The sequence below is a fragment of the Mauremys mutica genome, chromosome 14 (assembly GCF_020497125.1).
Source record: "Mauremys mutica isolate MM-2020 ecotype Southern chromosome 14, ASM2049712v1, whole genome shotgun sequence".
Lineage (NCBI taxonomy): Eukaryota > Metazoa > Chordata > Testudines > Geoemydidae > Mauremys > Mauremys mutica.
Window position 1 is genome coordinate 43,339,904 of NC_059085.1, and position 17,455 is coordinate 43,357,358.

The following is a 17,455-nucleotide window of genomic DNA, read 5'->3' on the forward strand; positions in this document are numbered from 1 at the left end:
TATTTCAGTCTGTTTATATGGAATATGGGAGTTGGCTGAGGAGCCATTTCAGCACATGTATGACTTATTAAAAGACTAATTTTAAGTAGAACTGTATCCTAAACTGCTTTATGGTATTGTACCCAAACTTTGCATTTCAATGCAGGATTCAACTTCCTTTATAGGAACAGGTTTCAGAGTAGCAGCCGTGTTAGTCTGTATCCGCAAAAAGAACAGGAGTACTTGTGGCACCTTAGAGACTAACAAATTTATTTGAGCATAAGCTTATGTGGGCTACAGTGCACTACCAGGCCACAAAAGCGGTTCATAGTCATGCAAATAGTCCCATTGTCTTCAATGGGATTGATCAAATGATTAAAAGTTTACAGGATTAGGTTCCAAGTTTATACATTGTTCTGGATGAAACTGACAATGCCTGAGCTGTCAAATCAGAAGGAGCTTCATTGGAATAAAGGTGGGCAGATGTGTGATGTCTTAGCTCTGTTGCTAAGATGAGGAACATATTTTCAGCAAAGTTCTTGGCAGATTTCTGAAGCAGCTGGCTGGTTTAAGGCTGTCGCTGTCCGGCATTATAATCTTCACTTAAAGTTCTCTCACCCACAAAGCTGGAAAATGAGGCATTTGTTTTCTTTGTTTTGCTGCTCCAGTTAACAAAATGCATGTTAGGGCTTGGCTACACTTACAAGTTGCAGCGCTGGTGGAGGCTTTCCAGCGCTGCAACAACACCCCGTCCACACTTGCAGGGCACAACCAGCGCTGCAACTCCCTGGTTGCAGCGCTGGCTGAAAACCCATCCCGGCAGGGGTATAAGGAGTGCAGCGCTGGTGATCCAGCGCTGCTCAGCAGGTGTGGACACTCACCAGCGCTTTACCTGTCCTCCAGGGAATAAGGAGTTATCCCAGAATTCCTGTTCAGCCACTCTGCACATCAGTTTGCACTCTACTGCTCTTGCCTCAGGTGACCCACCCTTTAAATGCCCCGGGAAATTTAAAAATCTCCCCCTTCCTGTTTGCTGCAGCCAGGTGTGGAGTGGAATCAGTTTTAATCAGTTACAGGTGACCATGCCTCCACGCGGCAAACGAGCCCCAGCATGGAGCACTGGTGAATTGCAGGACCTCATCAGTGTTTGGGGTGAGGCATCTGTTCAGGCACAGCTGCGCTCCGGCCGTAGGAATTACGATATCTTTGATCAGATATCAAGGGCCATGCTGGATCGGGGCCATGATCGGGACGCAGTACAATGCAGGGTGAAAGTTAAAGAGCTGCGGAGTGCCTATTACAAAGCCCGAGAGGGGAATCGACGATCCGGAGCTGCTCCCACGACCTGCCGTTTTTACAGGGAGATGGATGAGATACTTGGGGGTGACCCCACTGCCAATCCCAGGATAACGATGGACACTTCTGAGCAGGCTGGGGGACAGGAGGAGGAGGCGGCGGGGGTGGGAGAGGAAACCGCGAGTGAAGCTCCTGGGATGGGGGAAGAAACCGCAGATTCCCTGGAGGCATGCAGCCAGGAGCTCTTCTCAAGCCAGGAGGAAAGTACCCAATCGCAGCAGCCAGCAGTTGCAGAAGGACAAGCAGAGGAGCGTGTTACCGGTAAGCGGCTTTTATTTTCTGGGTGAAATGTTTCTGGAGAGGAGGGGGGGTTATGGATGCATGCATGCCAGCCTCTAGATGTGGAATAGCCCATTGATGTGGTCTATCACGTCGCAGTAATCTGCTTCAGTTATCTCAGCAAAAGCTTCATCCAGAGCGTGGGCAATATGCCTGTGCAGGTTTATAGGCAGAGCCACTGTGTCCCTTGTCCCAGTGACGGTGACGCGTCCGCGCCACTCTTCTGCCAGTGGTGGGGGGACCATTTCTGAACACAGGCAAGCCGCATAGGGTCCCGGGCGGAATCCACATTGCTCTAAAAGAGCCCCCTGCTGTTCCCTAGTGACTCGCAGTAGGGAAACATCTTCCAGGATTAAGTCCTGTGAAAAATGTTGGGAGACTCTTTAGTGAAGAGATAGGGAGATAAGATCACCCCTGCATCTGCATCTTCACTCAACCCCTCTAGCACTCCAGATTACCCGAAGCAACCAGCTCCCCTCTATCACCCAAGCCCCACTTCTCCCCATATAAGTAGACTAGTTTGGCTGCAAAGAAGAATTCTAGGTACGCTGGGGACAACACTTAATTCCCATCAGGCTGCAAAACTGGCCTGACATCAGTATCCAAACATCCTGTGGTCAGTGCAAGCAGAGGCATTCCTCTAATGATTTGGACTTGATGTGACACAGTATGGATGTCATGGATGGAGCAATGGGGAGAAACAGAATAAAAAACACTGTTGAAACACCTTCCGTCACCCCCGCCCCTCCCCTCTTGAGGACTCCTGACCAATGTAACAGCATAATACATATACTAACAAACTTAAACAAAGTTTGTTTAAGTTTGTTAGCATATGTATTGTGCTGTTAAAGTCATACAAAGAATGAATATTCTCCCTAGTCCCATTCTGCTCCTTTAAGGGGCAGAGTACAGGCCCCCCCCCCGGGAGCGGGAGCTTGCCCCAAATCTTTCCAGTACCCTGTACCCGCTAAAAATCTCTTGTCGGTACTGCATACTGGAGGGTACCGTCCTACTTGCACCCCTGGCTCCAGCATGGATTGAGTGCGGGGGTGGGGTGAACAGTGTGGAAGACTCAGAGGAAAGGGACGGGAGTGCTGCTTTGGAAAGACAGGAGAGAAAACAGGAGGGAAGGAGGGAAAAGACTGACTGTGGAGAGAGGTAGAGTGGAAAGAGACAAGGGAATAAGCAAGGCAATGCTTAATTTTTAATGAGAGAGGTGCTGGGGCTCAAGCAATTTTTTTTACTTTCATAACTAATGCAGCAGGCCTAGAGGTGCCATGGCTCAGCCCCGACAACAGATTAAGCACTGAAGCAGGGGCCCACCATGTTCAGATTAGTGAATCTAATCTTTGCTCTTTTAAATTCATATTGCTGGCAACTCTGACTTCTGTAGTTAAACAGATGGAGAAAAAATGTAGGGATAACAGCCTCAATTAATCAGAATGCAGAGTCCTCACCCCAGTAGCCCCCCAAGCCTCCAGATTGTTCCTTGGAAGTTGTTTAAATGTTAGAACACAAGACTGGCCAGACTGGGTCAGACCAAAGGTCCATCTAGCCAGTATCCTGTCTTCCAACAGTGGCTCAATGCCAGGTGCCCCAGAGGGAATGAACAGAACAGGTAATTGTCAAGTGATCCATCCTCTGTCACTCATTCCCAGCTCTAGCAAACAGAGGCCAGGGACACCATCCCTGTCCATCCTGGCTAATAGCCATTGATGGACCTATCCTCCATGAACTTATCTAGTTCTTTTTTGAACCCTGTTATAATCCTGGCCTTCCCAATATCCTCTGGCAAGGAGTTCCACAGGTTGACTGTGCGCTGTGTGAAAAAATACTTCCTTCTGTTTGTTTTAAACCTGCTGCCTATTCATTTCATTTGGTGACCCTTGGTCCTTGTGTTATGAGGAGTAAATAACTTTCTCCACACCAGTCATGATTTTATAGACCTTTATCATATCCCCCCTTTTGTCGTCTCTTTTCCAAGCTGAAAAGTCCCACTCTTATTAATCTTTCCTGATATGGAAGTCATTTCATACCTCTAATCATTTTTGTTGCCCTTTTCTGAACCTTTTCCAATTCCAATATATCTTTTTTGAGATGGGGGGACCACATCTGCACGCAGTATTCAAGGCAATATGGTGTTTTCTGTCTTATCTATCCCTTTCTTAATGTTTCCCAACATTTTGTTCACTTTTTTGACTGCCGCTGCAAATTGAGCGGATGTTTTCAGAGAACTATCCACAGTGACTCCAAGATCTCTTTCTTGGGTGATAACAGCTAATTTAGACCCCATCATTTTACATGTATAGTTAGGATTATGTTTTCCAATGTGCATTACTTTGCATTTATCAACATTCAATTTCATCTGTCATTTTGTTGCCCAGTCACCCAGTTTTGAGAGATCCTTTTGTAGCTCTTCACAGTCTGCCTGGGACTTAACTATCTTGAGCAATTTTGTATCATCTGCAAATTTTGCCACCTCACTGTTTACCCCTTTTTCCAGATCATCTATGAATATGTTAAATAGGACTGGGCCCAGTACAGACCCCTGGGGGACACCACTATTTGCCTCTCTCCATTCTGAAAACTGACCATTTATTCCTATCCTTTGTTTCCTATCTTTTAACCAGTTACCAATCCATGAGAGAACCTTCCCTCTTATCCCATGACTGCTTACTTTGCTTAAGAGCCTTTGGTGCGGGACCTTGTCAAAGGCTTTCTGAAAATCTAAGTACACTATAGCTACTGGATCCCCCTTCTCCACATGCTTGTTGACTCCCTCAAAGAATTCTAGTAGATTGGTGAGGCATGATTTCCCTTTAAAAAACCATGTTGACTCTTCCCCCAACAAATTATGTTCATCTATGTGTCTGACAATTTTGTTCTTTACTATCGTTTTGACCAGTTTGCCTGGTACTGAAGTCAGGTTTACTGGCCTGTAATTGCCGGGATCACCTCTGAGGCCCTTTCTAAAAAATTGACTTCACATTATCTATCCTCCAGTCATCTGGTATAGAAACTGATTGAAATGATAGGTTATAGACTACAGTTGGTAGTTCTGCAATTTCACATTTTAGTTCCTTCAGAACTCTTGGGTGAATCCCATCTGGTCCTGGTGACTTATTACTGTTTAGCTGATCAATTTGTTCCAAAACCTCCTCTAATGACATCTCAATCTGGGACAGTTCCTCAGATTTGTCACTTAAAAATAATGGCTCAGGTTTGGGAATCTCCCTCACATCCTCAGCCCTAAAGACCGATAAAAAGAATTAATTTAGTTTCTATGCAATGGCCTTATCATCCTTGAGTGCTCCTTTAGCATCTTGATTGTCCAGTGGCCCCACTGGTTGTTTAACAGGCTTCCTGCTTCTAATGTACTTAATTTTTTTGCTATTCCTTTTTGAATCTTTGGCTAGTTGTTCTTCAAATTCTTTATTGACCTTCCTAATTATATTTTTACCTTGCATTTGCCAGAGTTTATTGCTCCTTTCTCTTTTCCTCACTAGGATTTAACTTCCACTTTTTAAAGGATGCCTTTTTGCCTCTCACTGCTTCTTTTACTTTGTTGATTAGCCACAGTGGCTCTTTTTTGGTTCTCTTACTATGTTTTTTAATGTGGGGTATACATTTAAGTTGAGCCTCTGTTATGGCGTCTTTAAAAATCTCAATGCAGCATGTTGACAATGAAGCAACAAACCCATGAGCTTCCAGGCTCTGCTTCCTTTGCAGCAGGTGGTGGATCAAAAATCCCCTCACCCTCTTAAATGAAATGAGTTTAAGTATGTGAGAGCCCAAGTACTCTGCCAGCTGATCCTCCACCAACCCCAAGGCTGGATAGAAGTCAGTTTAGTCTGGGGGTAAAGAGAGCCAAAAATGTGTTTCACAATCTCAGCTCATAGTGCTAAGGTCCCTCTGGCAGCAGCATCAGTTTACTGTGCCTGTGATGATGATGCTTATTGTTGAGTCACAAAAGGACCTTGGTGGTGCAAGCAAGAGAGCTGCAGAGCCCAGCACATGGGACCCGGACTGGGGGCTCATCTATGGGGCAATTCCAGAGCAAACAAGGAGATGTGAGAGGTAAAGCGTTCTCCTTCCCCAGTGTAGTGTCTGTGCTAACAGAGATTGGCATCCCAATAGGGTAAGAAGGGTTAATGTTACGTGCCCGTTGACATAGTTAGATCCATGCCAATGCAATAAAGAGGTTATTGAATATGATTTTTGTGGCTGAAGCAGTAGAGAACAGGAGTCAGGACTCCTGTAGTCAATTCCCAGCTCTGTGAGGGAATGTGGTCTGCTGGGAGAAAAAGGAACTGAAAGGCAGGACTCCTCCCAGCTCTGTTACTGTATCTGTATTTGTGTCTGAGGTTCCCCACAGAGGGGCTGTGATTAATTAGGGAAGGCTGGAAAAGTGGTGTTGAGAGCCTCAAGTGAAAGCCACTACAGAAGCAAAAAAAAGGTAATTTTTCCTAGAAGAGAAGAGGACAGGCTGCTGGCCTTTTTGATCGTCTGGAAGTTCTCTTAGATGAGTCTCCAAAATGGAAGGTCCAGGAAGCCCTGGTATCTGTTTCTACCAATGGGAATCTAAGACCCAACAAAGGTGTCTCACTCCTTCCTGTAGAATAAGTTTTCGTATATCCCTGGATGAAACATGCCAAAAACATTACCTCGTACTGCATTGGAGTTCTAAACCAAGAGACTCCACTGGATCTCATATAGCTGAGGAATTAGCAGGCCGGTGCAACCCATTAGGTGACCCAGGCGGTCGCCCAGGGCACTAGCATTTGGGGGGCAGCGACCGCAGCGGCCGGACCTTCCGCCACCTCTGTCGGGGGCGGCATTTCGGGGGCAGGACCTTCCGCCGACTAGGGCGGCAAAAAAGCTGGTGGCGCTCCTGGGAATTAGAGAGCTGGAGTGGAGTGAGCAGTGGCTTCCAACCTTTCCAGATGACTGCACCCCTTTCAGGAGTCTGATCTGTCTTGTGTACCCCCAAGTTTCACCTCACTTAAAAACTACTTGCTTACAAAATCAGATATAAAAATACAAGTGTCACAGCTACACTCTTTGGGAGGGATAGCTCAGTGGTTTGAGCATTGGCCTGCTAAACCCAGGGTTGTAAGTTCCCTCCTTGAGGGGGCCGCTTAGGGATCTGGGGCAAAAATTGGTCCTGCTAGTGAAGGCAGGGGGCTGGACTTGATGACCTTTCAAGGTCCCTTCCAGTTCTAGGAGATTGGTATATCTCCAATTATTACCTATTACTCTTACTGAAAATGTGCTGACTTTCTCATTTTTATCATATCATTATAAAATAAATCAATTGGAATATAAATATTGTGCTTACATTTCAGTGTATAGTATCCAGAGCAGTACTGACTTCGCTAGTGCCTTTTATGTTGCCTGTTGTAAAACTCAGCAAATATCGACATGAGTTGATGTATCTGCTGGAAGACCTGGGTACCCCCAGTGGGCACATGTACCCCTGGCTGAGAACCACTGTGCTACACAATGCAAAAGGAGGGCCGTGCCCACTACTTGAGTCTCTCTGCACCCACCGATGGGGTCATTCTCAGTGGAGATTGCTTTGCTGCACTCGGGGGGTAGAAGGCATTTAGGCACCAAGTGCAAATTCAGCATAACTGCTCTGTCCCAGCAATAAAAGATATAGGACATGTGTTCAATGCTTATTTGCCAAATCTGGGCTGCACCTCAGAGTGGAGGAGTGGCCCAAGTCCTTTATTAATCTGTGTTACCCCCCACCCCCCTTAATTTTTGTGTGCACTGATTTGTTATAGGGTTGCTTGCAAAGGTTATGCTGTGCACTCTGCTTTGCAGTTGTGGGTTGCTCAGAAGGGCTGGACTCTTGACACAGATTTTGATTTTTTTAAGGATTTGTTCTGAAAACAACCCATATAAAGAATCACACTGAGAGCCCAGGCACAAGAGATGATAGACTTGGGGTGCCTACTGTGATGGATGTGGAATTGCTACGTAAACTAACAGTACTGAGGTGTAGTAACTGTGTGAACCCTGTATAGAAGCTGGTCAGTAAGGTAAAGTTACTGCATAGCTATGGTTGGTTATTAGACCTTCCTGTATTACTACTGATCTCACAACAGGGGACTGTGGGAAGCACAAACAGGAAAGCTGTTAACGCTAAGGATCCTGTCTTCAAGAAGATGGTCAGCTTGTTTTACCAGGATGGGAACTTGGAGATCAAAAGAATAATTAAGAGTTAAAAAGGATTTCCCAGGGGGAGAAGCTGTCAAAGCTGTCTAGGGAGACAGGCTGAGAGAAACCCTGTGGGGGAGTCTAAAGAAATGAGCCTGGGAATGATAAGCTTAGAATAAAGCTAGACGTGAACAATCTGGTTTAGTGTTTTTCAGATGTGTTTTCTCTGAAATACTTTTGTTCCAAACAAATGATCCCGTGCTTTAAGAAGGCTGGCTAGTATTCACCACTGTCATTGCTCTCCGAAGGAGCAGAATTGCAAGGTCTGAGCCATTCAGACCCACTGAGGCAATCACATAAGTAGCAGGGGACTGCAACTCAGGGCCCGATCTGAGAGTGGGAGAATCATGTCACTCCACCCAGAGCCAGGGGATGGCTAGGGGCAGAGACCTTGGCGGGGATGCACTCTATACAATAAGGAGGGGTCAGTTGTGCAGTTTGCCCGGTAACCGCAACCTGCAATTTCCCCAGCTCTGCGCCTGTTTGCCTCATTCCATAGCTCCAATAAATTCCCCAAACTCATATGCGTTGAGGAGAGCAAGGACTTTCTGCACTGACAGGGCTCCAGTTTTCCCAAAAAAAGGAGGAGAAGAGAAAAACCAGCCATTTCCAAGAATTCTGATTGGACTCTGTTTTCTCTAAGCGCTCAAGAAGCCAAGTAATAATGAGCGACCTTATCAATAACACTCTCCGATCACTAACAGCTGCATTGTAAATAGCCCTGTATAAAAACAAGTGGGAGCAGACTGTGGCAAAGGGCTACTAACGTTCTGTGTCCTGCACTAAACCACTGGCATGGGTGATCAATGTTTGTCTTTTCTTTGCATCCCAAATTCTTGCAGCTGAAGTCCGGCGTAGTGTGGTTGGTCACCAGAGCAGGGAGTCCCGACAGCCAAATACCCAGGAGCAATCTCAGAAACAGCAAAGTTCTTCACCTTCACGGGAGCACAACAGACCTGGTGAAGCCTCTGTTTCTAAATCAACAAAGAAACTGCAGCAAAGTCAGATGTCTACTGACCATTTTTATGGACAAGGTAGGGGACAAACAGCAGGGCCTTCAAACCACAAAACAAAACTAATCTCAGGGAGTCACACCCGGGATGTGCTTGGCCCATTAATGCCCCAGGGATGATCCTCTGTAATCGCACCAGTTTTAAACCAGGTCATTTTTTAGGCCTAAGCTATTCAACAGCAATGTTCCCTTTTAATATGCAATTTTTAATGGGCCATAACAAGCCACAAATGGTGTGAAGTAGACCCAGATCCCAACATTTTGTACCCTTAGAAGTTAGCTGGGTAAAACAGGTCTCAGGCCAGATGTTCTAAATCCACTGAGTAGGAAAATGAATGCTGGACCTCCAGGAACCCTGGGGAAGCTAGTGACTTTTTAGACACCAAGCAGGAGGAGGTGATGGTACCATCCAATATTGTTCAGTGGTTAATTGAACCATGTCTTCCTCCCTTTCCCAGAACTTCCTCCTTCAAGAGCCTGCCCTTTTCCAGTCAAAGGCTTTGTCACACCGGCTTTTTTTCCACAGCTGTGTAGGCTACTGGCCATTTCTAAGTATCTTTTCCTAGGGCTTCCCAATCTTTGTCCTCCCCTAGAACATTGTGTGTTTGGGCTGCAGCTGTTTTCTTACTTGCTATCGCAAATGTGGCTTGTAGGAAAGTTCAAGGGAGGGAGGGCAAGTGCTGGGCCAACCCAGCTGGCAGTCGTGGCCACCGGGAGAAGATGGCTTATTAGCAGCGTTACTGATCTACCTAAGCCACACCTTTGGGCACTTCCTGTCACCCCTAGACTCACTGCAACTCTCCTCCCCATAGAAAGGATTTCTCATTTGCTGGATAGTAATAATAATTGAATTACATGCTTTTTCAGCTGAACAAGCCCCAGTTTGATACATACAGTCTCCGGTCTTATCAAAGTGCAGAGATACTGGATCAGCAGATTCTAGAATAGTAATACTAAGCTCTCACACAATGCTTTTCACTCAGAGATCTCAAAGCACTTTCCAAGGGAGCCCTTTGTTGATGCTAGTTCAGCATTCCCAGTCTGTCCAAGCAATAAAAGATGTAGAACCTTGGTTGGACTTTTAGCCTCCAAACCTGGGCTGCATCTTAGATCGGTAGGGGGGTCCCCATATCTTTGATCAATCAGCGTCACATCCTGCCTTTTTGTGTCCCTTCGTTTGTTGTTGCAATGGTTGTGCTCTGCACTGTGCTTTGCAGTTGTGGGTTGCTCATGAGGGCTGGGCTGTTGACACAGACTTTGCTTTTCTGAAACAATTTGTTTGGAAAATATTGCATCCAACATGAGAAAATGTCATCTTGACAAATAAAGAGGATCTGACCATAGAACTAAACATTAGTGGTTCTTTATGTTTGTTTTATGAAAACAGAATAATCACCTAAAGTCCAAACCAATAAAAATGTGTGTGTTTATCTATATTATATATACACACATACAATTTCATGAAGCTGAAAAAAATTATGAGCCAACTCAGCTGGGAGAAAGAATTTAAACAGAGAAATGGGAATGATAATTGGGAACTATTTAAGAATATATTACTAAATGCGCCAAAAGCCACAATCAACACAGAAGGTTACATTGATTAAAAAGCCAACCTAGCTTAGAGGGTAAGTGAAAGCAGGTATAAAAATTATATATATAACAAATGGAAAGAGAGGAAGTTGACAGAAATAAATATAGATTAGAAGGTTGATAAGGGAAGCAAAAGGACACAAGAGAAGTCTATAACCCGCAGAGTTAAGTGTATTAGGAACAAAAGGAATCCTAACAATGGTACTCATCCATTCCTAGATGGAGATGGTAGAACTGTCAATAATAATGCAAAAAAGAAAAAAGCAGAAGAGCTCAATAAATATTTCTGTTCTGTATTTGTGAAAAAGCCCAGGTGAAGTAGTCATATCATATGATGATGATGAAATACTTTTCATTCCAACAGTAACTCAGGAGGATGCTAAATAGCAGCTACCAAAGTCATTCATTTTTAAATCAGCAGGTCCAGAGTTTTAAAGAAGCTGGATGAGGAGCAGTCTGGATAGGTAGTATTGTTTTTCAGTAAGTCTTGGAACACTGGGGAAGTTCCAGAGGACTGGAAGAAAGCTGATGTTGTGCCAATATTTATAAAGAATAAACAAGATGACCTGGGTAATTATAGACATGTCGGCCTGATATTGATCCCAGGCAAAATAATGGAATGATCCAAGACTTGATTAATAAAGAATTAAAGAAGGGTAATACAATTAATGTCAATCAATATGGATTTATGGAAAATACATCTTGTCAAATGAACTTGATAGTGATTTTTGGTGAGATTACAGGTTTGGCTGATAACGGTAAGCGTTTGATGTGATATGTGCAGGCTTCTGTAAGGCATTTTATGTGATACCACATGATATTTTGATTAAGAAATTAGAATGATACAACATCAACATGGTGCACATTACCTGGATTAAAAATTGGCTGGTAGTTCTCAAAATATACATGTAAACAGGGAATCATCATGGAATGGGTGAGTTCCTAGTGAGGTCTCCCAAGGATCAGTTCTTGGACCTGTGCTATTTAACATTTTTATCATGACTGGAGAAAAAACATAAAATCGTCCCCGATAAAGATTGAGGGAATAGTAAATAGTAAAGAGTACGGGTCACTGATACAGCGTGATCTAGATCTCTTAGAAAACTGGGCTCAAGCAAACAACGGGTTTCCGTACAAACAAAAGGCCATTCATCTAGGAATACACAATGTAGGCCATACTTACAGGATGAGGGACTCTGTCCTGGGGAGCACTACAGTGACTCTGAAAAAGACTTGGGGGTCAGGTGAATGGGCAGTGCATGAACCGCCGGCTGGGGGACGCTAGCCCCCAACCCCGCCCCTTCTGCCCAAGGCCCTGCCTCTTCTGCCCCCCTTCATTGGAGCCCAGAGCCCCCCACCATGGCCATCGGCCCATTCCCACCCCAGGCTAGCATCCCAGCCCCAAAAGCCCCCCCATACCCAGAGAGCCATGAAGGTGGGCGGTGCGCGGCCCCAGCCCTGGAGCGTGGGAGGGCAGACGGCTGCAGGACCCTCAACCCCAGAGTGCCAGGAGGGTAGGCGGCGCGCGGCCTCAGCCGTCCCAGGTCCAGAGCGCAGGAGGGTGGGTGGCCACCACCATCCCAGCCCCGGAGCACCAAGAGGGCAAGTGGCCACATCCCCCCCCACCCCGAGCTTTGGAGCGTGGGAGGGTGGGTGACTGCAGCCCCCGGAGCACTGGGAGGCTGCAGCTCCCCACCCCCCAGCCCCAGAAAGGCAAGTGGCATGTGTCCTCAGCCTCCAGCCCCAGCCAGAGCACTGGGGAGGCACACAGGGGGAGGGGTGGTAAGCAGGGGGCGGGGCCATGCCTGGCTGTTTTGGGAGGCCCAGCCTATGCGGCCTGCCACCCATGGTCAGGTGGGTAATCAGCTGAACATGAGTTCCAATGTGGCGCTGTGGCCAAAAGGGCTAATGCAGGGGTAGGCAACCTATGGCACGCGTGCCGAAGGCGGCACATGAGCTGATTTTCAGTGGCACTCACACTGCCCGGGTCCTGGCCACCGGCCCGGGGGGCTCTGCATTTTAATTTAATTTGAAATGAAGCTTCTTAAACATTTTAAAAACCTTATTTACTTTACATACAACAATAGTTTAGTTATATATTATAGACTTCTAGAAAGAGACCTTCTAAAAACGTTAAAATATATTACTAGCATGCAAAACCTTCAATTAGAGTGAATAAATGAAGACTCGGCACAGCACTTCTGAAAGGTTGCTGACCCCTGGGCTAATGCAATCCTTGGAGGAATACCAAGTAGGAGTAGGGAGAGTATATTATTTGTCTTCAGCATAGTGCGACCACAGCTGGAATCCTGTGTCTGGTTCTGGTGTCCACAATTGAGGAATGAGGTTGATACATTGGAGAAGGTTCACAGATGAGCCATGGGAATGATTAAAGGATTGGAAAACCTGCCTTAGAGTGACAGACTCAAGGAGCTCTTTCTATTTAGCTTAACAAAGAGAAGGTTAGGAGTGACTTGATCAGAGTCTATAAATACCTATCTGGGGAACAAAAAATTGCTAATAGAAGGCTCTTCAATCTAACAGACAAGCTGTAACAAGCTCCAGTGACTGAGAGTTGAAGCTAGACAAATTCAGACTGGAAAGAAGGTGCACATTTTTAACAGTGAGGGTAATTAACCATTGAAACAACGTACCAAGGGTTGTCATGGGTTCACCATCACTGGATATTTTAAAATCAAGATTGGATGTTTTTCTAAAAGATCTGTTCTGGTTCAACTGATGCAACTGCTGGCCTTGAAGCAGGAATTAATTCAGGGCAGTCCTATGGCCTGTGTTATGCAGGACATCAGACTAGATGATAGTAACAGTCCCTTCAGCCTGCCTTATAATTCATGAATCTATTAAAAGCAATTAGTATCAAGAATCACACTGATTGCCCAGGGACAAGAAATACCACATGTAGGGTGCCCACCATTTCCACAGCTCCGTGCCTGTCTGCCTCATATCCATAGCCCCAGTATATCCCAAAAGTGTGTATGCAATGAGGAGAGCAAGCATTTTCCTCATGCAGTGTCAAGGCTTCAGTTTTCCCCCAAAAGAAAAGAGGCACGAAGAGAGAGAGACCAGACACTTCCAGGAATTCATGCTGGGCCCTGTTCTCTCTAGCTGATCAAACAGGCAAGTAATGATGAGTGACCTTATAAACAATATCGGAGGGGTAGCCGTGTTAGTCTGGATCTTTAAAAAGCAACAAAGAGTCCTGTGGCACCTTATAGACTAACAGACATATTGGAGCATGAACTTTCATTGGTGAATAGCCACTTTGTCAGACGCATGTAATGGAAATTTCCAGAGGCAGGTATAAATATGCAGGTCAGAATCAGTCTGGAGATAACGAGGTTAGTTCAATCAGGGAGGGTGAGGCCCTCTTGTGAACACCAAGGGAGGAGAAACTTTGTTGCTTATAAACAGTGAACATTCTCAGATCTCCAATAGCTGCATTTTAAAAGACCATGAATCAAAACGAGTAGGAGCAGACTGTGGCTAAGAGCACTAGCATACTGTGCCACAGCATTAAACAACTGAAGAGGGTTCTCTTTCTCTTTTCTTTGCATCCCAAATTCTTCTTGCAGCTGAAGTCCAGCAGAGCATAGTTGGTAACAAGTACAGGGAGTCCAAACAGCCAAAAAACCAGGAGCAATCTGAGAAACAGCAAAGTTCTTCACGGGACCACAGCAATCTCTCTAAAGCCTCTGTTTCTAAATCGACAAAGAAACTGCAGCGAAGTCATCTGTCCACTGACAGTTCTTACGGACAAGGTAGGGGACAAACAGCAGGGCCGTCAAACCACAAAACAAAACTGACCTCAGGGAGTCACACCAGGGACGTGCTTGGCTCATGGATGCTCCTCACTGGATGATGACAGTTTTAAGCCAGGTCAAGTTTTTTAGAGCTAAGCTACTGAACAGCGATGTTCCCTTTTAATATATGTTTTTAATAGGCCATAACAGGCCACAAATGGTGTAAAATGGGCCCAGATCCCAGATAACACCACACTGTCCCTATTGTAAATTTGCTGGGTAAAACAGGTCTCAGGCCAGATGTTCTAAAGCCACTCAGAAGACACACTAAGTAGGAAAATGAATGCTGGACATCCAGGAGCTCTGGGGAAGCTACTGCCTTTATAGGCACCAACCAGGTGGAGGGATGGTAGTATCCACTGTCGTCCAGTGGTTAATTTAACCATGTCCTCTTCCCCTTCCCAAGACCTGTTCGTTCAAGAGGGTGCCTTTTCCAGTCAAAGGTTTAGTCACGCTGGCTTTTTATCCAGGTTTGCATGGGCTACTGGCATCTTTCCCTTGGGCTTCCCGATCTTTCTCATCCCCACAGAACATTGGGTGATTGGGCTGCAGCTGTTTTCTTACTTGCTATCGCAAATGTGGCTCGTAGGAAAGTTCAGAGGAGGGAGGGTGAGCAGCAATGACTGGGCCGCTCTGGCTGGCTGTTGTGGCCATTAGGAGAAGGCGGCTTACAAGCAACATGGCATCACCTAAGCCACCTCTCTGGGCATTTCCTGTCATCGAGGTGATCTAGTCCAACCCCCTGCTCAAAGCAGGACCAACCCCAGCTAAATCATCCCAGCCAGGGCTGTCATCCCTAGACTCACTGCCGCTCTCCTTCGCATAGAAAGGACTTCTCAATACTGGATAGTAACCATCTTTGAATTACATGATTTTTCAGCACCCAGCTCTCCCCAGTTGATACATACAGTTTCTAGTCTTATCAAAATAGGCTGATGCTGGATCAGTGGATTATAGAACAAGAATACAGAGCCCTCATATGCTTTTTGTTTGTAAAGCGCAGTGAGATCTATAAGGGAGGGTATTACTACTCCCCTTTTACAGATGGGGAAACATAAACACAGCGAGGGGCAGGGCCTTGCCCAAAGTCAGACATCAGGTCAGTGGCAAAGCTAGGACTGGAATCCAGCTGTCCTATCTCCTAGTCCACTGCCCTGGATTATACAGCATAATCCATTATTCCTAGAGATGGGTTCAAATCATGCACTGAGTCGCAAGGAAACCTGTTTGGTAGGTCCCACCCTCAGTCCTCTTAAAACGGCCATATGGTTTGTACTAGTGACCTGCACTCATCAGAGGCTCAGACTAGTCATGGGTGCCACATGTCAGACTTGGGATGCTTGGGTGGAGGGAGAGGGGAAAGGGGACCCCAGGTTAGAATGGCACGTGTGCTCACTTTGCCTGAACCCACCTGTACCACCATCCTTGGAAGTGTTTCCTGTGTACCTGTACCTGACTCTCCCTGTGTCCTCTCATCACTAGTACAAGGTTTTCTGAACTCTTCGTTCTGTAAAAGCCCATTAGCGGAGATGCCATCTCCCGGACCCATATGCCTTTCAGTCTATGTTGGATGAACATCTGCTGAAGCCTGGGTGTTTGTCTGGATAAATAATTTACCTGGTTGCTAGATGTGTGCCCCTATAAAGTACCATCACGTCGCCTCAAAGTGGGCATATGGGTTTCCCCCTGTGTTTATACTCCAGTGTAAATATGCAGCAGGCAGGAGAGAATTCAGTCCTTCATACAAGGCTTGGTTTTCTTTCTCTATCCCTTTCCTGTAGAGACGTTGGATAAACCAATGAAGAAAAGGGTTATCCCCAAAATTGTTGTCACTGGGCCCTTCGATGATGAAATGTCGAGTACTTCGGTGGATAATCTCCCTGAGTCCAAAACCATCAGGGATATAGCTGACAGTGGTTCGTACAATGTGCACACAAAACCCAGCACCATAGAGGCTTACCAAGTCAGGAAAGAAGCAGCATGAGCTCTGGCTCTGGCGAGTAGCTATTGCTCATAGTGACAACACAAAGACACCAGGATGTGATGAATGCCATCAAATAGGGCCAGTGATACAACCCTGGACCCCACAATCATTAAACAGGAATCCGACCCAACAAGCTCTTCCATGGTCTCACTTTCCTCAGCTCTACACGCCATCTGGAGAAGGGCAGGAGATAGCTACATTTAAAGGTGAACTGAAAAGCTTGCTTCAGAATAAATATATGTAATCAATGGCTTAAGCATGCAAGTCAGTAACAGAATATGTGTGTGGGCAGACATATGACAGATAATCATCATGGCACTCTTCACCCCAAATGATCCCACAGTGTGTACGTGCAGCACCCTGGAAATGCAGCCACCTTTGGAGTGGAGGGCAGCAGCCCACTGCAGAACACCGAGGGAGGGGAATTTTGGGCCAGACACCAAGGCAAGGCCGTATCTTTATGTGAAGTGGTTCAAGCAGTCTTTAATGTCTCCCCAGAGTAGACGGGACCTTGGTTTTGAGGGTCCTGCACACACCAACCTGCACTGAACTCTTTTCATTTACCAGACCTCAGAAGGAGAAGGGCTGAGATGAGCCTGCTGCTGGGGTCTGAACTTTGTCATTCCAGGGAGCCTAAAGATTTCAGACCCAGTTGGTATATGACAAACAGACCATTAGAAAATCCTTTTCTCCTTCATTTAGATTCCAAGATCCAAGCTTAGGGTTCTGAGCTACCCCAGCAATAACTGATGACATTTTAAGCACCTAAAATGAAAATACTCCCTACTCTTTGGATATTAGTGATGCTACCAGCTGTAGCCAAGGAAACACAAAAGAACCTTAAGCTCAGGTTTTGGCAAGTAAAAAGCCTTTCAGTTCACCTTTTATGTAAAAGCTGTAATCTGCTAACTTGGCGCCAGAACCACTGAGAGTGAGATTTTTATGAGAATCCTCATTTATAAAATATTTATTTGTAAGAAGCGGGTGAAATGTGTGTTTTAAGGCACATACCTAAACCCCTCATTATGGATCAATTTTAGGTAAAAGCAAATATTTGCCAAGAAGTGCTGCTTGGTACTGAAAGCTGATTTTCCAACAAATATTGTTTTATAAACTCTCCCTTTCCCATCAGGATACCCTATGTAGTAGGAAGAGAGCCTGAGACATAAGCCCTTGTATCAGAGGCTTGGTATGAGGCAGGACCTGCTC

At 45.7% G+C, this 17,455-nt stretch overlaps 1 protein-coding gene across 1 annotated transcript; it reads left to right on the plus strand.

Annotated features, from left to right (window-relative positions):
• The first annotated feature begins 5,585 nt into the window (after positions 1-5,585).
• On the plus strand, positions 5,586-16,463 carry LOC123349498. The gene is made up of 4 exons (XM_044987657.1): positions 5,586-5,691; positions 8,682-8,873; positions 14,035-14,220; positions 16,044-16,463. The coding sequence occupies exons 1-4, from the start codon at positions 5,655-5,657 to the stop codon at positions 16,244-16,246; spliced, it is 618 nt and encodes a 205-aa protein (XP_044843592.1). The 5' UTR covers positions 5,586-5,654; the 3' UTR covers positions 16,247-16,463.
• The last annotated feature ends 992 nt before the right edge of the window (positions 16,464-17,455 follow it).